At 38.4% G+C, this 20,853-nt stretch overlaps 1 protein-coding gene across 2 annotated transcripts in view; it reads left to right on the top strand.

Annotated features, from left to right (window-relative positions):
• The window catches only part of LOC130533919 (inactive tyrosine-protein kinase 7-like), a 47,397-nt gene extending 26,694 nt beyond the window's left edge, over nucleotides 1-20,703 (top strand). For both annotated transcript variants that reach the window (XM_057047660.1, XM_057047659.1), the window contains 19 exons: nucleotides 2,615-2,911; nucleotides 7,344-7,446; nucleotides 7,793-7,977; nucleotides 9,639-9,786; nucleotides 11,298-11,428; nucleotides 13,809-14,075; nucleotides 14,231-14,367; nucleotides 14,502-14,637; nucleotides 14,957-15,076; nucleotides 15,220-15,369; nucleotides 15,564-15,711; nucleotides 16,054-16,181; nucleotides 16,679-16,876; nucleotides 17,089-17,238; nucleotides 17,384-17,616; nucleotides 17,701-17,781; nucleotides 18,168-18,319; nucleotides 18,403-18,581; nucleotides 19,035-20,703. In XM_057047660.1, coding sequence (XP_056903640.1) covers nucleotides 2,615-2,911; nucleotides 7,344-7,446; nucleotides 7,793-7,977; nucleotides 9,639-9,786; nucleotides 11,298-11,428; nucleotides 13,809-14,075; nucleotides 14,231-14,367; nucleotides 14,502-14,637; nucleotides 14,957-15,076; nucleotides 15,220-15,369; nucleotides 15,564-15,711; nucleotides 16,054-16,181; nucleotides 16,679-16,876; nucleotides 17,089-17,238; nucleotides 17,384-17,616; nucleotides 17,701-17,781; nucleotides 18,168-18,319; nucleotides 18,403-18,581; nucleotides 19,035-19,195 — 3,104 coding nt within the window. In that variant the 3' untranslated portion in view covers nucleotides 19,196-20,703. The remainder of the gene's footprint in view (nucleotides 1-2,614; nucleotides 2,912-7,343; nucleotides 7,447-7,792; nucleotides 7,978-9,638; nucleotides 9,787-11,297; nucleotides 11,429-13,808; nucleotides 14,076-14,230; nucleotides 14,368-14,501; nucleotides 14,638-14,956; nucleotides 15,077-15,219; nucleotides 15,370-15,563; nucleotides 15,712-16,053; nucleotides 16,182-16,678; nucleotides 16,877-17,088; nucleotides 17,239-17,383; nucleotides 17,617-17,700; nucleotides 17,782-18,167; nucleotides 18,320-18,402; nucleotides 18,582-19,034) is intronic.
• Nucleotides 20,704-20,853: the final 150 nt, after the last annotated feature.

Below are 20,853 nucleotides of genomic sequence, written 5' to 3'. Positions count from 1 at the left end.
AAGGAAGGTGTGGACTCCTGATGAGCCCATTATTGCTGCTTCTGGCTGTCAGACTGATTTTAAGACAAGTTCCACCTGACAGCCTTGACAGTCTAGCAGCCATTAATTGGGTGTGCTGAAGGAAAGACTCTCTGTGTACGGATTTAACCCCCTCAGCAGTTTCTCCCCTTTGTCTTTAACCTCCATTCTGCCTCATCTGTCTTTCTCACATAACTTGCTTTCAGCACAGAAATCCTATTTTGAAGGAGCAAAACTATTATTATTTTATAGCAGCTGCAGTATTTTATTTTAATTTTTCTTACTGTGGCAGGGTTAATTTATTGTAATGATTATTGTAAATAAATTGAATATTAATAGCCCAAACTGACAACCAAATTCTTATCTGTAATATCATAAAAAAGCGCATTGTTTTTTTTGTCACTGAAACCAAATATCTATCAACTACAAAACTAGTCTGACCAGTCTCATTAAACAAACCTAAAAAGGTGAACCAGTCACTACTTAAGCCACAGGAATTAGTTCTACAGTCAGTTTATATGCAGTCATGACTGTGGTGGGAAATGAGGTGAAGGGACCGTTTCAGTGACATGAAGACATTCAATCTCGGTAATACTATAGAAAAAAAAATGTCACAGTGCCTTTTTCTGAGGCCTTCAGAACGTCTCTGAGGCTGAGACCTGCAGAACACCTTTGTTCTTGCCATTTGTTTCTCCCTTATCTCTAAATCTCCATTATAACCACTCTCACTTTGAAGAGCCTTTGGTGGGAGATTGGATATTTACCCATCTTATCTCTCTGACATGTCACTCATTACATACCCAAACATTTCCTCTCCTTTAGCCTTTGTTGGATGCTGTCAAAACAGAACTTAATCTGCACATTTAGCACATTTTAGAAGTAAATTGCAGTCATTGTGATAGAGGTGGTCTGGAGGGCATTAGTGGTTTTAGATATATGATTTTGTGCAGGATGTGTCTCAGAGGCTGTGTTGCGGCATGTTTTAAAGATGTAGGTCAAGTGTTGTTCCTTGTTTGAACAGTACAGTTTACTTGGTGGAGTTCCTAAGATGTAACAAGTTGTGCCTTTCTTTACCCAGCTCCTCTCATCTGTCATCTTGCAGCAAGCATAAAAACAACTGTTTCTGTTTTCTCTGCTCAGGCTTTTCCAATAAACCATTCATTATATAAACTCACCCAAATCCATACAGGATGTAAACAACTAGTACAGGTTGTACGCTCAGTGGGATGGTTGTCATGAAAACTTGCACCCCAGCTGAAAGCTTATGTGGAGGCAGTGCACTTATGTGTGAGCATTTTTGATTTTGCTAGTGTAATGATTCCAGCCCATCTGCTGCATTACATCTAGGGTTTACAGACATGGAACACATTACATAAACTTTGAGCATAAATCCGACAAGTCTTTTGTAGTCAAGCTCATGTCAGAGGAAATGAATTACTTTTGTATCAACAGCACCGCTTCAATAAATCTTTGTCTACAAGTTGATTTCTTTGTATTTGTGAAATGTACCGGTACTTCCATCTTAGTGTTGGATAATGTAACTTATTAGTTTTCTAAACAAATATTGATTAAAAAAATATTGATGTAATATTGTTATATTTATCGTAATTCTCCACTTTGCATTAGTGGAGATATCTGCAATCCCACTGTAGAAAAACTTAATTTTGTTTTGCTCTGTCCTTGAACAGACAAATATCCACATATTTTATTGAAGTGAATTATCTATGTTTCTTTAATTAGTTATTAGTTAAGCAAAATTGTAACCAAAAAGATGCAATTGTGCAACTATTTTAGGGCAGCCACAATCTTCATCTTCAAATTCCACTTTACATTTGGCTCCAGTATCGTGCAACCACACACACACACACCACACACACACACACACACACACACACACACCTACATCATTTTGTGTAATGTACTCATACTCAGTCAAATCTTGAGGTGAACTGGTCCTTAAGAAAACAAAAGCTGACATCTAGCATGATAACATTGTGGTGTGCAGAATATTTTTGATTCTTGTGAAGACACATTCATCTAAATGATAATTTTGAAATGTAATTTGTTACCTTTTACATTTTTGTAAAATATAATTTTTTTTTGAAAACCATTAATTTTATTACAAAAAGTCATTGTTTTGATTTAATTTATGTCCAATTATTTGACTTGTAACATATCAGTGTTAGTAAAGTTTTCCTTCAAGTTAGTTTCTTGCCATTTCTCCCAGATGTCATATGGTAAGTACAGCATAAAGAATTATCTGACACGAATTCAGCTTGTAGCATCATGAGGGATAAATTAAAGCTTTGTATATGAGTGAGCTCAAGGATGTGTGTGCAATACATACAGTAGTTATAGAGATATGTCTCCCACTAGGTGGGAGGCACATCACCCCTCTGTCTTTGTAGGTTCGCTAACAGAAAATAAGTGTTTTCTCTGCCTGTGGTGGAATAAAGTTACAACAGAATAATTCAAAGCTACCCAGTTTAGTCTAAATATCACATTCCTTTGAAAAGAGAAGTGGTCACTTTGGAATACATTTAATGAATGGAAAAAGCAGTAAAATGTTTACAGCATTTGCTCTTTCTTTCTCCAGTTTTGTTTGGTCAGACTCTCGCCATCCAGTTTACCAAGGAGCCGAAATCTCAGGATGCTTTGCACGGCCGCAGTGCCATGTTACGGTGTGAGGTCAGCAATCCAACCAACATCAGTTACAGGTGGCTACACAATGGCCAGCGCCTGGAAAACAGCGACAGGCGCTTTCAGGAGGGCAGCAACCTCAAGTTTATGGCTGTGGATCGGCAGCTGGATGCAGGCAGCTTTGAGTGCGTCGCACAAAACCCAGTAACGGGAGAAATACGCCAGTCCACTAATGCCTCCTTCAATATCAAGTGTGAGTATTTGAGTTCAAGCCATGATTTCAATTTACATTCAAGCCACCCCATTGTTAAAAAGAACCCTGCCGAGGGAAAATTGCCGGTTTATAGGATTTCCTAATGGCAACAACAGTGTAAATCCGGTTTCTTCATCAAAAAAGAAAAACAAAGTGTCCGTATAAAATGACAGGTAGCCAAAGGAATGTTTCCACCTTGTTGCTCCACCTCCTCACTGTTTCTAAAGGAAACTGGATTTATGCCTCACCAAACATGTATTTTCTTAGTTTATTTCCATTGTTCAGATTCTTCCCCACCCACTCATGGTATCAAAAGACTTTTTGGGCTACATAATTATTTATAGATAGATTTGTGTGGTTCCTGTTGTTACAGTATTTTTGGTTTTTCTGTTTTATGCTGGGGACATTTGTTAAAAAAATGCTTAGGGAAACTAAACATTTTTTTTGATCAGAGACAAGGCCACAGAGGCTCTACTAATGTGGGTAAACACAAGAGCAGATTGAAAAATGGCTCCATTTGGGGTACATGGTGCTTTGAACATCTCTAAAGAGATATAAATTTATCTGAAGCTGATTGCAAGAACGGATAAGCAGCCAAAACCTCCATGTAGCAATCTGGGCAACATAGGAGAGAATGAAAGGAAGATTTATCCCCTGCTGTATGACATGTCACTAACAGTGAATATTTGTGGCCTATTATGTTAAAAGCATCAATATGCATCACTTTTACAAACTGTAATCTGAGGAGGAACAATTTTTATGTGTTGCACTTAAATGTGATGTAGTATGTTGGTAATTTAATGCAGACAGTCCCACACCAGGAAAAGAGAGGAAAAGATTAGTTAGAAATAATTTGTTTAAAGAATTCCTAATAAACTTTGTCATCTGCTAGGTTTTTCTATCAATGTGAAATGGAGTAATCTTGCTGTTGGAGAAAATATAATTTAATTCATTACAAGGGTTGTCATGGATAATCCCAATCACTATCACAGTTAATCACTGTTATCCAAGCAAAGGCTCCTGCTGATTCAGTAAAGTACCAACATGTTCAGATTCATTAAAACTTCAAAATGCCTGTTATTTCCTTAGCTGCAGCTTGTAATTAGCATGTACTTTTTAAATGAACACGAGGAAAAAGCCATTACAGTGTTTGGTTTTCTATCACCACAGCTGTACACTCCATCTGTTTGTGTATATGAGCACATTTGTCTGTCGGTTATTTCATCCATTATGGCCATCCAATTCTTGATCATTTTGAGGATCTGACCATGTTTTGACAGATGTGTTTCTTCGACATGCATATAATAGGTGATGAAGCTACATGCAGCTTTAAAGTAAAGACATCCCTCTGGCATTAACCCCACGCACTCATGTGTATGCCAGTTTGCGTGCATCGTAGTAAATATGGGTTATGTGGGAGGTGGTTTAGACATTGGGTACTTCCATATGTGATGTATTGTACATGGACTCATGGACATGTCTTGAATGCACCTCCCTCCCCTTTCCTTTTCTACAAAGATAGGCGATTTATCTTTGTTGTATTTGTGGGTTGGCTAATGCAGCCAGTTGAGTTATTCAGAGTAATTATTCCCCCTGTGTTTTCTCTAATAATGGTTTCAGCCCACTTCATTCTTTTGTCCTGCATGTTCACTGGGCCTGCGTTGCGACAACATGTCCAATAGCAGCTTCAGGCTCAAGCATTGTAGTGGGATGGTCACTCTTGGTGACAAGAGTAACAAGGTATAGTGTGACAGTCTTTTACAGAACCATTTAAGAATAATATATTTTCTCTACACTAGTAGAGCTCCAGCCTTTTGCAACCTATTTTTGTACTCCTCCTTTTTAATACTTATTTTACTGATTTTTTTTCTCCATGTTGTTTTTTCTTTTTAGCAGTGTTAAAAAAATGAATTTATTTTACTTATGATTTCTGTTTTTATAATCAACACAATTAATCAAACAGGATGCAATGAAGTCATGACTATTTGCTAAGTGGAATTTCTACAGTTTGAGTAAAATAATGCAATTTTAAAAGTACTTAGTAAAATCATCATGTACTTTTCTTGCACTTTCTCTGCCTTTAGAACACAGTGTCATTGGTATCTCCTTAGTGGCATATATTGTGACAAATGTGTGTAAAGAATTTTTCACTTTCCATTGCAGAAAGCTCTATATTTACTTGGTGGGAACACACAATGTGGCCAGGAAAGACTGTGTGTAAACCTCACATGCAAGCACATGCACAAACTACCCCCCCCCCACACACACACACACACACACACACACAGTGTATTGGTATTTTTTGTGTCTTTTGTCAGAATTCAGCTTCTGGGCTTTATAAGACCGTTTCTGCCTTTTAGTCCCCCCCCCCTCTCTATTGACCTTTCTGTATTTTCAGACAACTCTCACCACCCCCATTTTATTATCCTACTTCTTCAGGAGCAACGTCTTGCTGCTGTTTGCATTCTGGCCCGTTAACCTCTGTCAGTTGCAACTGATAAAATCTTACATGCAGTCTTTTCCCAAATCTTTTCCCATCCTGTGTTGATGGAGCTTCCTGGTCTGCCATCAACATAATAATTATATGCCTCTAATTATGCTGTAAGCTGCAAGGCCTGCCCCGACACTTAGTTATGCATTCTGAAAGGGCTTGCATGGAGGTATTTTCCACTCATAGTTTATAAAAGAGTGCCTTCTGTTTGGGCGAGTGGACAGCTTGAGAAGCTCTAAGAGAAAATTCCAGGCTGATTTGGAAATGACATGACTCCACAAATTGGCATCAACATGCTTCAGGATCAAATAGATTAAGACTACTGGACGGTTTAAACAGTCACATGGCTGTGTGAGTGTGCTCATTGTTTGCAGAGGGCAAATAGCATGTCTGATCCATTTTACTGTTATATAGTATACAGTTGTATAGTATACATTTGTCCTTGTATTTTGCCACTCACATGTCGGGTTGTTTCTTCCTTTTTCAACAGATCCATACCACGGGAATGTAAAATATTTCATAAAGGCATAATGGCTTGTGAAAGGGCTTTTTCTAGGACAAGGCAATAAGATTTTATTTTAATATGAAATAGGCAGGTATACAAATGTGTCTGGTCTGGTGTGGATGGCAGGTTGAAACATATCTGTTTCTCCATACATATTAAAACATAAACATTATCATCATGGAGATTTTACAAACATTTTATTACTCTCTAGTAATAATAGTAATAATAATTTCCTCTTCGGGATTTTTCTGCACTGTTAGGTATGGATGAACTAATAACAGGTTTTTGTGGCATCACACTCTTACTGTTGGTGTCTGCTTCATCTTCGCCATTCCCGTCTTCCGTCTCAGTAAGATGGTTACTGAAATGTGTTTGAAATCGACACGGACAATTAGCGTCATGGCAGTCAGGGATACACATGCATCCTTAGCAGTGCAGTATCATTAATATTTTCATGTGTCAATGCTACATGCATACACAAACGACGAACGCACATATGGAAAGAATGCTCACTGCTGTAAGAGCATCTGTGCTAGGAGGAAGCCAACACAATGGAAATTATGTTACTGTGGGGACAGGTCTCCCATCAACCCCTGATTGGATGCTAGCTTCCTGTGTTGATTCACTGTGACTGGTTCTACTCTATTGCCCCCACAGCTGCATCTAAACTTAGGTGAAACAGAAGCAAAGATGATCTATTCTGCCATGGCCTGTATGGATGGTTCTCTGCATGAATTCACATCATACCTTACAGGAAGCGATCAAAGACACACATATTCACACATGGATCTGTATAAACTAAACGTCAACAAAAATATAGCCAGTATCAATGTCAGCTTTGTCTGCAGTGCATTATAATTTGTATCTCTTATTTGATTCAGTATGTCTGCATGCTATACTGTAATGGCATTATACGGCAAATGTAGATGGAAACATCCCTGAAAAATTTAGGTCACAAATTCATTAAAAGAAATAGGTAGGCAACTCTGAAGTGGTGCTGCACCAGTTTTGCTCCTTTCTCTCCAGTTTATCTGACACATTACCACCATGAGTGTGTTACATATGGGAGTCACCTCTCACCAGTTTTTTGTGATAGTATTTCCTTTGGAGGTCCAGTGGTATCTACATGGAAATCTATTAAGTTATTGTCTGTTGTTTTCCATTAAAAATCCATGAAATGATCCAGCCTCCTTCCTTAAGTGCAGCAGTTCTTTTGCACTGTACTATATTCAACAGATGTGCTCCTAGGTCAGCATGAGTCACAGCACTGTCACTGTACTATTTGTGATTCTTTCGTCATTTGCTGCACCTATTAGGATTACTTAGCATCACACAGCATATAACAGGACAGAAACTTATCATGATTTTTCCCTCCTGTCATCTCAATTATTCCCTCTGTTATTACTTTTGTCTTGTTTCCTTTTTCCTTTCCACAGGGTTAGAAAGTGGCAGTGTGACTTTAAAGGAACCTAACTCAGAAGAGGGCATCGAGAGTTCAGCACCAGTCACATTACACTGTCAGATTGATGGACACCCACGGTGAGTCTCCTACCTCCTTCACTTTAGTCCACAGGGTAAAGGTTTAAATTCTGGACTGTACACACAGCCTGTTTAGTGGCCACTTTCATGCCCAAGAATTCTTCTGTTCTTATATTCTATTACATACTCAAAATTTATTTTTTCTACAAAAACAAAATGAGAAAAAAATTGGCTCTTGTATTTCTAGTAAAGTCTGACATGATGTTTTGTTCCACATAAACTTCTTCGCAAACTCAAGGAGAAAAAAAAATCTGTCTTGTGTACCATGTAACAGCCTCAAGTCTTCATCAATCACATGGTGATGTTTTCATTTCTTACATAAATATATTCTTTATAATCCTCACAGACCAACATGCCAGTGGTTCAAGGATGGGGTGAAGCTGACTGAGAAGAGCCATCAGATTAACAGCAAAGAGAGGACACTAACTGTCAAGAATGCCAGTCCAGATGACAATGGACTGTACTACTGTTGTGCCAAGAATGCAGCAGGTCATGTCTGCAGCAGCAGCAACTTCAGCCTCAACATTATAGGTGTGTTTTATAACACTGCCTTCATCCAGTGTTTGGAGCTGTTTTTGAACAATAAGAATAAAAATGAATTATTTTACAAATGTAGTGTAACAGTGGCATTATAAATCACATGTTTTAGATTTCCAACCTTCAACAGGAAACAGTCAGGAGAGGGGAAGGTGGATATATAGCTCATTAATTTTAAGGGAGGGCAAGAAGAGACAATAGTGGCTTTCCTAATAAGATTACCTGCTGGTGGGTTAATGCCTTTCCCCTCTACCAAGAAGTGCCTCGTAAACACTAGGCCAAGGGTAACATCTGCTCCCTCATCAGCAGTACAGCTCTATCGATCTCCATAAATGACTGCAGCTTTTACACTTATACAAAAGGGAGGTTTGTTGTATTTCTACTGACTCTTCTTTATTTTGAGCTCCTTGCTTTTATCTTTTCAGTACACAAGAGAGCTCTTACTGTACTTAAAATAGCACACCTGTGCAAGAAATTTGAAGCCATGTTCTGCTCTAATTCGCCACCTGCAATATACAGTGATGTCAGGTTAGCACCTGGCTGAATGAAGAATGGGTCATTCTTTAGTTTTAAGTTACCAGACTTGTCCATAGAGCTTCACCTCGAGTAAAGGCTGACAGTTTTCAGGTTTTGTCATGGCTCTTTAAGTTGAGACCTTTCTGCCAACTTCCAGGGTGTGCCAGATGTGTGCACAGTTTTCTCTTTTAGCACATTACTTCTTAGCTATAACCTAATGCTGCAGCTGGCACCTTAATACCGGTAAGTGTATATAAAATATTCACACACCTAAATCTAGATTCAGGGTTTTCCTGTGTGGTTATTTTCCCTCCTCGATTGTATACATCACCATCTGGTTTTGTTAGATCACTAAATATCCAATATATGATAGAATGAGTAAAATAAGACAATGGGAAGAAAGTAGTAATTTCATGCCATTTCTTTTATCCACAGAATTTTTTCCATTCTTGTCAAAGACAAAAAACTCTTATTTTGCTTTTAAATTTGATTGTTATTTTTTTATTGAATTTCATAATGATATACAGTAATTAAAATGCATTATATTACTTCAAATTCTCATTTTAAATCCATGAACCTATGATGAATCACAATTGTGGCTCAGATGGTACTGTCTGCTTATTCAAGTATTTTTGGCCTAAAAACCTTGACCTATAAATCCTCCAATGCTGAGCCTTGAGGTGGGCATTGATGAGCAGGTGGTCCCAGCTAGTCCCTGTCATCTGAATATGCATGTATAAATATGTGAATTGACTTCTACTGTGTGAAGTGCTTTGAGCCGTTAGATGGACCACAAAAAGGCTACAACGGTTAAGTCATTTCCATTATAGTGAATATGCATCATTTCAGTAAAACATTTTTATTTTACTAGGGGTGTTGGCATGTGTGTGCTTCTAAAGTGCATTTAGTTTAAAAAAAATTAAAAAAGGATGATATGATGGACTGGACCTGCACCTATCTGCGCTATTGACACTGCTGCCTGAAGGTGACTTTTTAACAAATTCACTCTGCTGTTGGCAGATATTAATCAAGCTAACAGTCATTCTTTTTGTAAAGGTTGAGCTTCGACGCATATGAAACTTGATGGTCCGATGGTTTGCATGAGTAATTAAAAAGATGTTTGTCCACTTTACTTGCAGATAAGAGTTTCCCACGACCGGTGGTCTCTCCTGAGGATGTGCTGGTGCTGAGGAATGAGGAGGCCATGTTCCACTGCCAGTTCACTGCTGTGCCAGCCCCCACATTTGAGTGGTACCACGAGAATGAGCTTTTGACAAACAAGTCTCGGTTTGTAGAAATCCTCCCTTTTACTCTTTGCTTTGTCATCATACATCTTACTTATTAGATTAGATGTTCAGCTATTGTTTCATTCAGCTATTGTTTTTAACTTAGCACGGTAAAAGTCCTCCCTTTGTCTTCTAGCTCTTTTGGTTGTTACAGTTTTTAGATGGATTTCATTAGCAGAATACTATTCTTATAATATTGCCTGGTAGTTGACTTCTGTACATCATCCAGAAGCATTGAAAAGGCCCATTTGTCCAGCCCATCTTAAACAATCTGTAGTGTTTTAAACACCGATGAGGATAGGTTTCTTCAGGCTGCAATTAGCTTACTCTATGAACACATAAGGACTAGATAATAACTACTTTGAATAACAATGTACAGGTTATCCCCCACAGTGGTTTATGGCATATCATACATTGTTAGAGCGTGAAGAGAAGATAGAGCTTTTTCACTGTGTGCACTGAAATGAACAAATGCAGCACCTAGTCATTTGTTTATTGTGTGTCAACGGTGCATAAGATCACCTAACTAGTGAGTATGCACCAGGAATGCAGAGGAAAGGATAATGCATGTCAGAATGAAAGCACTGTTAGAGACCTGCTGATGTGACCTGGGTTGATATCACCCCAGAGGAATGCAGCTGTGTTTACAGGATAATCATCTCTTTTGTACGTCGACCGTGTCCTCCGATTGTTTTTCATATCCGTGAAAGAAGTACATGATCTCAAGATTTTTTGCAAACGGTCTCTATATAATCTCTGAAAATGATTGTCTTTAACATATTTACAGGACATTTTTGTTCATTTCTGGTAATGGTGTCATTTTTATCCCTCAACACACCTTGCCTGAAGTAACACAAAAATATCAACCCTCTTTAAATCCAGTGCAAAACCAGACCAACATGAAACATTCATGCTTGTTCTTTGGAGGAAATTTCCAATATCCAATATTCATCCAAGTATGGCTTTTTGCTTTTTTGTTCACTGGAGTGAGTTAAGGTATGACTTTCTTTGTACTGAGCAGTTGAGCTCTCTGGAGGTGTGTGGGATGTGCAGTTCCTTATCTGTCACCCATGAAGCTGACAGGTCAGCTGAGGTCAGCATCTAATTACATCTTATCAAATTCATCATTGGCTCTGATACTCTCAGCCTGTCAGAGGATGGGCCAGTGGTCAAGGAAAACTCTGGGTTCTACACACTATTTCATTCCATATTAAGTTTAATCTGTAGCAGCAGATGGCTCAGGTTGTAGAGAAACAGGCCAAGGCACACAGACTTAAGCATAAAGGATTAAAAAGTAGCATGCATGCTCACATTTATAAGTAACTTTTATGTAATGTCTACTGTTTGAAGTGATTTTGTGTCACTACAGAGTGTAACAAACTACAGCATGTAGTTAACAAATGTGAGATTTTTGAAATGACTGGGCAAATGAAATATTTATTCTGTTTGAATATGTGGTATAACCTGAGAACTAAGATGGAAGTATAAACTGTCTGATTTATGTTTCCGTAGTGTGTTCCTACTCTCCAATGGCACACTGTTGATCACCCAGGTCAAGCCCCGGAACACTGGGACCTACAAGTGCGTCAGCCGTGGAATTAGAGGGCCCCCGGTTATATTGGAGGCATCCCTCCTCATAGCAGGTGTTGTAAAAAAAAAAAAAAGCTCATTTAAAATAGATGCATTTACAAATATTGGCACAGGTGATTCAAATTAGATTGTGTATTTACCCTTTGTGACATTATTCTTTTGCTGCTTTCTAGTGGAATCAGATCTCTGTGATGATAACCAACTTCTTTTTCTTTGTCACATCTGCCGGAAGTGTTTTCCTGCTTCCCCTTGTTATCATTTCCTCGAACAGCCTATTTTGTTTTGGTCATCATACTTTTCCTCAGCATAGCAGTATCTGCCGGATGAGAATTTATTGTGTAAAACAAGATAATTCTGCATAGGAATGCACCTATGCAGAATTGTTTTTCAGTGCTTTAAACTGAAAAACACCACTTTAACGTGCAAGATTTTTGTTTGGTTTCCCGTTATAAATAATATATTCAGTGTACTTTGTGATTGCAAATCAAATTAACATTTCAATTTGTCTAATTAACATTTAGAGTTTGTGTAATTAATAAAATCGTACACTAAAGCTTTGACTCTATTTTTCACAATCTTAACATTTGAAACAGAACTGTATTTTACTTAAATCTTTTCAACATTTTTCACACAAGGTTAAAGGTGTAACAATGTAAAAAATCTCAAAATATTTCAATACCTCAAAAACAAACTTGCGGTACAATATTTATTGCAGCATATTAACGTATGTTGTTGATAATAATGTAGAAAGCTTCACAGAATAATTCTTATTCCATTATTCAAAAAAAAAAAAAAAATATATAATATATATATAAGACATGGAAAAAAATACAGTACTAAATAAAGAAGAACTCAAACGGAAGCTTGCAGTGTCTTATGCTTTTAAATAAATGGAAAAAGACCCTGCTGTAATGCACCACATCAGATCAAAATTAGATTTTAATTGCACAAATTTGAAAACAAAACAAGTTTGAGGTCAGTCTGCAACAGGAAAGTCCACAGTTATGTTTAATGTCTCAAGTAAGTAAATAAAAACATAGCTAAATTTGTCAGGGTTGCCTAGCAGTGATTGCAGATTATTCTGTTTATCTGCTTCTCTCCTTTGTCATTCTTTGATGCAGAGAAACTCAATTGTTCCCAGATGTCTGATTTCAACTTTTCGGGAACATCGTGATTGAAATTTTCTCGCCTGTTTCCATTTTGGCTTATGCTGTCTCACTGCTCTGTTCGGTCTCTGTGATTTTTATGGCATCAGGTGTGCAAGGAGGAGAGCAAAAGATTGTGATCTTTTTAGTTTTTGCTATATTTTCGCTTTTCTGCAGCTGGGATATTGATTGTTTTTGTGTCAAACCATATCCCTTTCTATTCCATGGTAATACAAAGGAATTTTATTATTATGTTATGAGAATATGAATGACATAAGTTTGTTATTTTACAAGTCTTTGATATTAAAAATCAATAATTCTTTTTATAACCAAGTAAAATATTTTATGACCAAATAAAGTGTTATTCAAATATCTGTGCACAAAGAGCACAGGTAAGTCAAGAGATCATCTTCCCATTTCCCATTTGGGAAACTATGTTATTTGCTAGATCTTGAAAATACATATGCTCAACACACCAACATGCTGCAGCATTTCCTCACTTTACTAATCACCCATTGTTTTAAAATGCAAGTGCAAGCAAGTCAAATATTTTGAATAGGCTTAGGACTGGAATTTTTTGAATATCTGGATCCCAAGTAAATAGTTCCCCTTATCCTTCAGGGTTTTGGATTAACAAGGTTCAAATGTATCTACAGTTTTAACCCAGTGAACCACAGCAACATTTAAATACTTTAATTCAAGTTATCTGATGGTAATCCCCTTGAGCATTATAGAGGATTGTGTTACAGTAGAATTCAGTACTTGGGGCAAGCTTAAGCAGTTACTCAAACTCCACCTTCTTGATTCTTTCCCCAGCCAGATAAAATTATCTTTTATCTCCTGATAAATGTGATTTTTTTTTTATTAGCTGATTTGAAGATTAGAATCATTGAAGGTCAGAACCACTGACCAGCTTTCAGATTGTTGGCCAATAATGTATTAATCACTTCCATTTGTGACTCACACTCTTAAACCTCACAGTAACAAGATGTCTTTGTAGTACAGCTCACATTCCATTTTATGTACAGGGGCTCATAAGTTTTGATGTCACCCCCCTCACACAGCCTTTAGCTAATTACTGTACAACATGCAGTATATGCTCAGTTGCTAAACTATACACTGTTGTTTAATTATTTGGCCCTGCACTCCAGAACAGAGAACAAGATAGGAAAATCCAGTAATAGAATTCTGACTTTAGCCTTCTCAAGGTTATTCTTATAAAACTTATATTTTAGTTTTCAAATTTCCGTGCTAGCTCTCTAAATCTGGTTCTCTACCTGTATTACAGAGATAGATGACATGGTGCCAAAGCTGTGGAGGGTCTTCACAGCAGACTCTCTACAGCGGGTCGCATGTGAACCCCCACTTGGAAGACCTGAGCCTGAGGTGTGGTGGGAGAGAGGAGGGCAGCGGGTACCTACAGAGGGCAGAGTCTTCCAAGATGGCCTGTATCTGGTGTTTAGCCCCACCAAGGAAGAAGACTCCGGCACCTACACCTGTGTGGCTCAGAATAAGGCGGGTCGCAGGACACAGGAGGTCATCTTTACTGTGGCCAGTGAGTCATTGCATCAGTTTTCATAAATGTACATGAAAGGCACACAAATGAAGCAAAATTCTTAACATGGAATTGGAAAAATGGTTTCATAAAGAAAAATGCACAGTGTAAATACAGTGTGGAATGTTCTCACAAGAGTGAATGCATAATTGCAGCCCCTCCAGTGTGGGTGATGAAACCTCAGGACACCAGCTTAGAGGAGGGTAAACCGGGCTACCTTCACTGTCACGCAACGGCCAGCCCTGAACCAGAGGTCACATGGCTCCGCAACAACCTCATGATCACACCAGAGGTAACATACAGTACATGGCTTATTTTTCCAAGCATCTCTTCCATCTGCCAAACTTGATCTTATCTCTGCTTTAGTTTTGTGAGCAAGATTTTAAAATATTGACTTACCGACAACATATCCATATTTTCCCCCAGGACACTCGCTTTAAATTATTCCGTAATGGTACCCTGAGAATCAACAATGTGGAAGTTTACGATGGGCAGATGTATGGCTGTGAAACCAAGACTCTAGGTGGCCGACTGTCTGGACATGCTCGAGTTACTGTCCTCGGTGAGCTAAAAGGTCACTTAGATAATCAGTGAAAATGCTGGATTCTTATTAAGTGTGCAAATTCATATTTAGGACAATGAAAGAAACATAAATCAGATGTGGTTTTGACTGCAAGGTTAAACCTGGAAATCCGAGTTTCCTTTCATGCATGCTCATGTTTTCTTCTGCTATATACCTATATTTACAATGGACACTTTATTCCTGCTTTGCATTATTTCCAAAAATATCATCAAGTGCAAGTTGAACCAAAGGATTTTTAGCTGTAGCCAGTTTTTTTACTTGTCTTAACTTGTGTGTAATGTTTTAAATAACATTTCAGAAAAGCTAAAGTTTACCCCGACACCCCAACCTGCTCAGTGCCTGGAGCTAGATAAGGAGATCACCATCCAGTGCTCAGCTAAAGGCAGGGAGACCCCAATCATCCGATGGGCTAAAGCAGGTCTGCTCAAGTTTGAACTGAAACATCTTAAATCTTAAAAATGTAATTAGCTTAATTGAAATGGACCATTTAAATCTTCATCTGAGTGTGGTGGTTTAGTTTAGTTTGAAATTCTAGACTTATTCATCTGTCTGCCTATGCAGATGGGGGACAGCTGCCGCCTCACTTGGGGCAGAGGAACGGCCTTCTTCACTTCAGCAAAGTGACCCGCGGTGATGCCGGAAACTATACATGTATTGCTTCAAACAGCCTTCAGGGGGAGATTCGAGCTGTGGTGTCCCTCACTGCGGCTGGTAAACCACTTTGTATCACCTTTTAACTGATCTGTCCCAGGACCAAACTATTCATTGTGCTTGATCGTCTGAGGTTGATCAGGGTGCAATTTTCTTTGAGGGGTTTTTAATAGCCCAGCAATGAATTGCATCTGGTTTTACTTGTGGCGTGATGTGTTGTGCTAATAAATCTGTGTATGACTGTGCACATTTAGTGTACATTCGTTTTAAGGTGGAGCCAGAAAATACAACTGTGTACCAAGGCCACACAGCCATCCTCCACTGTCAGGCTACCGGCGACCCCGAGCCTCACATTCACTGGATGGTCAAAGACAAGACACTGGACAGCAGTAAGAACAGAAGGTAAAGGTTGCTGAGCTATCTTAGAAAAGGATTGGTGTTTTACATGCTTTTTTTGTTGTCATTTTGATATCCAACACTTTTTCCAACATATTAATTTTTTTGTATATAATTAAAGTTTCTCTCAAACATGTTGTAATGGGAAACAATTGTACCAGCTTGGAATGTTGTTCTTTACTAAAGTAACAAGCTCATTATTTACAGGTTTGTGAGAGTACTACTACGGTTTTCAGACTTCACAGATGAATATTTGTACAAACACACATCCTACAAGTTTCTGCCATCTGTGTGGCACCTCCTTCTAGTTGCTTAATAGCTTCTTTCTATCCCATTTTTTAATTCCAGGGTCCAGAAAATGCCCAACGGCTCCTTGCTCATCACAGATGTCACCTCGGATGATACTGGCAGATATACATGTGTAACAGGCAACAGCTGCAGCATCAAAGACCGTGTGGCTCAGCTGTATGTAGTGGGTGAGTGAAACTCACATATAAACACACACCAACACATACAGACTTCCCTTGTTAAATACAGAGGTGCCCACAGGGTCTGTGCAGGTAATGGATGTCGGTGTTCATTAAGCCATCACTGTCTCTGTCATCCATCTCAACAAGTTATTAATTGCTGCCATGTCCGTGATGCCACGGCTTGCGATAAGGTTGGGTACATAGCTGAACTATTTTAGTCTAACGCTTAGAACGCTTAAAACCGCATAGGTGCACAATGATCTCTTGTCAAATAATGTTCTCCAAAAGCAGGATACTTTTTCAGATTAGTTCAGATGAGAAAATGGTTTAGTTTTGATTATTTTCTATCACCAAATATCTGTTCTAAAATTTACACCTGTTAAAGTATGACACAATACACACATGTATTTCTGTTTGAATCTTGTGACGGTAACTGTGTTTTCTAAATATTTTCTAAAAATCCCACAAAAATCTTAGTACCTTATCGTCTTTGTGCTTTACAGACAAACCTGTGCATTTCTTTGAAGATGGGGACAGGGCTCCTTACAAGATGATCCAAACCATTGGTCTTTCCGTGGGGGCCGCTGTGGCTTATATCATCATAGTACTAGGACTCATGTTCTACTGTAAAAAGAGGCGCAATGCTAAAAGACTGCAGAAGGGCCAGGATAGAGAGGAGCCAGAGATGGAATGTCTCAATGGTATGTCTGGTGGAAATTGGTGATTGTTGGCTTAACTTTAACATCCTCAAAAGTCGTTGAACATTCGCTTCCATCTTGTGGTGATCGTGGGTATAGCAACAAAAGTAATACTGTCACGATCATGTCACATTTGAATTAATTATACTATATTTGAATGCACATGTCACATTCACCCCTTGACCTCTGATTCAGTGGAATTTCTTTTATTTCAGGAGGGGCACTGCAACAGAATGGCCACACCACGGCAGAGATCCAGGAAGAGGTTGCACTCACCAACATGGGTACAACAGCAACAACAGAGAAACGCAATAGCGATAAGATCCAGTTTGCTCGGGCAAACCTCCAAACCATCACAGTCTTAGGTAAACTTATACGGCATATCAAATACAGTTTTCATAGTTCTGACCGTTTGTAATTGAATAATGAGTTCATCCAGCAAAACAAGATTCCAGACATTGCTAATGTGTCTGTTGCTGACATTTTACTATGATGTGACTCTTGGTTCAGGTAAAGGAGAGTTTGGTGAGGTGCTGCTCTGCAAAGCTAAGGGTATTGAGCAGAGCAAGGAGGAGATGGTGGTCTTGGTGAAAAGTCTACAGACCAGAGACGAACAGCTTCAACTCGACTTCCGCCGTGAAGCTGAAATGTTTGCTAAGCTTAGCCAGCCCAATATCGTCCGCCTGTTGGGTCTGTGTCGGGAGGCGGAGCCTCACTACATTATCCTGGAGTACTATGACTTGGTAACGACATCAAAACAGTAGACGATAGTTGCGTTTATTCAGCTTTCTCACAAGATATTGATCTTATTTGGTTTTTTGGTGCAGGGAGACCTAAAGCAGTTTCTAAGAATTTCCAAAAGCAAAGATGACAAGGTCAAATCCCAGCCAATCAGCACCAAAACCAAAGTAAGTGTTAAACATCCCCAACAAACAGCACACCGAGACTTGCACATAGGACTTGTTGAGTACTATCAAAATGAGGACAAGATGAGCTTTTCTTCCTGAATATATTAGGTTTATTAATATAGATGTTTAGCAACTGACAAAACCACATAATTTCTTGATAAATGTGAAGTTAAAATCAGTACATGAATACCAAAGCTTAAACTTATGAATGAAAAGTTTAGTCATTAGTCTGCCTAGCAACTGTAACATTGCTTGGCAAGTAGCGCAGGTTGTTCTTCATCATGGCACGCTGAAGCATATAAATATATTATAATATATGCTGTCCTTGAAGTAACAAGTTGTCATTATCTCCACTCTTCCTTTCTGTATTTTCCTTTTCCCTTCAGGTTTCGATTTGTGCCCAAGTGGCTCATGGGATGGAGCATCTCTCAAATCACAGATTTGTTCATAAAGACCTAGCTGCTCGAAACTGCCTGATCAACAGTCAGAGGCGTGTAAAGATCTCGTCACTGAGCCTCAGCAAGGACGTCTACAACAGGTAGTTCCCACACACCGATGCAACCCTTAGGTGTAGTTACATTTCTAGTGATTAAAATTCTTGCCATCACTGTTTGTTTGCAGTGAGTATTACTACTACAGGCAGGCTTGGATCCCACTGCGCTGGCTCCCATCTGAGTCAGTGTTTGAGGATGACTTCTCCACCAAGTCGGACGTGTGGGCCTTTGGAGTCTTAATGTGGGAGGTGTTTAGTTATGGGGAACTTCCACATTCTAAACTGAACGATGATGAGATCCTGGCGGGTCAGTGTGGTCATTGATTGCTTTGTTTCTAATCATTCCAATTGTTCTGAATTATTTTATTTTTTTAAATACTAACTGCAACCATCTTGTGACAGATACAAGATAATCTGTTACATTTAATAATGAACACTGTATAAATGGTCATGTTCTCATAGTCATACATTATTGAAATTACAAGAATGCTAAATTACTTCAGGTGTATTATTTATTGTTGTTGTTGAACAAATCACAGTATTAATTACAATAATAATAATTATAATAAACAACACAGATATTTCCTTGTATGGATAAAATATTAATGAAAATATATTTAAATGCAAAAAATGTTGCGTTAAAATTATATGTTAAGAAATATTATGAATATACTTCATGACCTCATCAGAGGCAGTCTAACTAAATTTCCAACTTGTGTGAATTGGTTTAACTCTTCCTCTGTGTCTGCTGCATCTTCAGCCCTGAAGGCTGGAAAACTGAAACTGCCTGTTCCAGATGGATGTCCATCCAGAATCTACAAGCTAATGGTGCGCTGCTGGGCACTCAGCCTCAAAGAACGGCCCTCTTTCACTGAAATCGTGCAGGCATTGGGAGAGCTGCCTTCAAACAGCAAAGTCTGAGCGGACCAGGACCAATCTCACCCCTCTCTCCCCAAAATAAAGACAACAGTGCTAGAGTATGAGTCCCAAACATTTCTGGGATGAGGACAGAGTAGGAAAGAACAATTTAAAATATGCATTTCAAGTGGTGGCTATGTGGATAAAGCTTTGTAGCTATATCAGCAGAAATACTTTTGTTGGTGTGTTTGACCTCTTGTGAGCAGTGCCAGGACTTGCCTTAATTCTCTGACCGACTCCAAAAATTTAGTCCAATTCTTTGATTCAGTTGCCTGCATGTCTAGAGCCACTCTGGAACTAAACGACCTCAGTGCCTTGACTCCACAGACACAGCCAGACCTACACCTGCTATGTAGGGGTGACCAATCCAAGTTTCCTCACTAATCATTAGAGGTTTTATTGAATTAAAAAAAAAAAAAAAATCTCAAAATTCTAGATTCACTGCTGGAGAGCATCCTCTATGTTTCACATGAAAGTTTAAACTTACATTAAAGAGAAATGGAGGGGGATTTTTAGAAAAGCTGTTCATCACTAATCCTGGATGAGACTCATAAGCGCTATCCTCAGCAGAACCACCATTGTCCATAGTGTCACTGAACTCCCATTTCCAGCAAAAAAAAACCCACCTTGATGCATGAGGATTCTCCAACTATTCTGTAATGAGGAAAAATGGTAATGTGTTTTACAATAACACTTAAGGAACATATAAAAAAAAAGTTAAAAACCTTATCACCAAGGAACATTTTGATTTGATGAGTTTGATCTCTTTTTTTGTATTTACTTTAAGGTGCTTGTCTGGATGAGAATACCCAAGATACACTACAATAATACCATATTCCTCTGAGTTGCAGGGATGCAGCCTATCACTGTTTTGCACTCTGCAACCTTGCTTTCTCTGGGAGGTACAATCACAGTTTTCCCTCCAGATCTGTTTACAATCATAGTTTTCCCTCCAGGTTCTGGTTCCTTTGTGCAGTGCTGCAAAGTGGACCGTGACACCAATCGATGTGTACATACTGTAGAAGCCATGCACTAACTTCACTTAAAGGAATATTCCTCTGTATCATGTTGTGCAGGTGCCTGTTTGTTTACGATAAAGGTCCTGTCTTGTTTTTTTAATTATGTTTTTAATAGGAAGGTACGTAGAACATTTTTTGTGCATGTGGTCCATCTCAATGTTTGGTCAGTCTACCTACCTAAATATGCTAACAAAAAAATGAAAGGGTCAAAATGAGACTGTGGAGACCTGTACTCATGTAAGTGCCTGCAAAATGAAGGATTATCTTAACTGCATCCCTCTTTTTTGTATTATCTAATTAGATGCAAATGCCTTTGTTTATGAACTTTTTATACGTTGTATTTTTAGTGTAATGTGTTTTTATGAATGCAAGGACTCACTTCTAGAGATTTTTTTTTTTTATCTGCTTTAGCAAATGCTCCATATAATCTCATATATATGAAAACATTTACAGAACATGCTGCTGTCAATAAAGGATCACAGTGTTACTTTCCTCTTGTTTTTCCACCAAGTTTTTTGGTATTGTTATTCATATCAAAACATTGAAATATTGTATTTTTAAACATGCTTCAGGAAATGCCAATTGTTTCCCTGGGCTTATATGTGTGTATATGTGGTTGCTTTCACAAACTAACAAACTATG

Source organism: Takifugu flavidus, chromosome 11, assembly GCF_003711565.1.
Source record: "Takifugu flavidus isolate HTHZ2018 chromosome 11, ASM371156v2, whole genome shotgun sequence".
NCBI lineage: Eukaryota > Metazoa > Chordata > Actinopteri > Tetraodontiformes > Tetraodontidae > Takifugu > Takifugu flavidus.
Note: the sequence above shows the minus strand (reverse complement) of the source record. Positions and strands in the feature narration are given on the sequence as shown.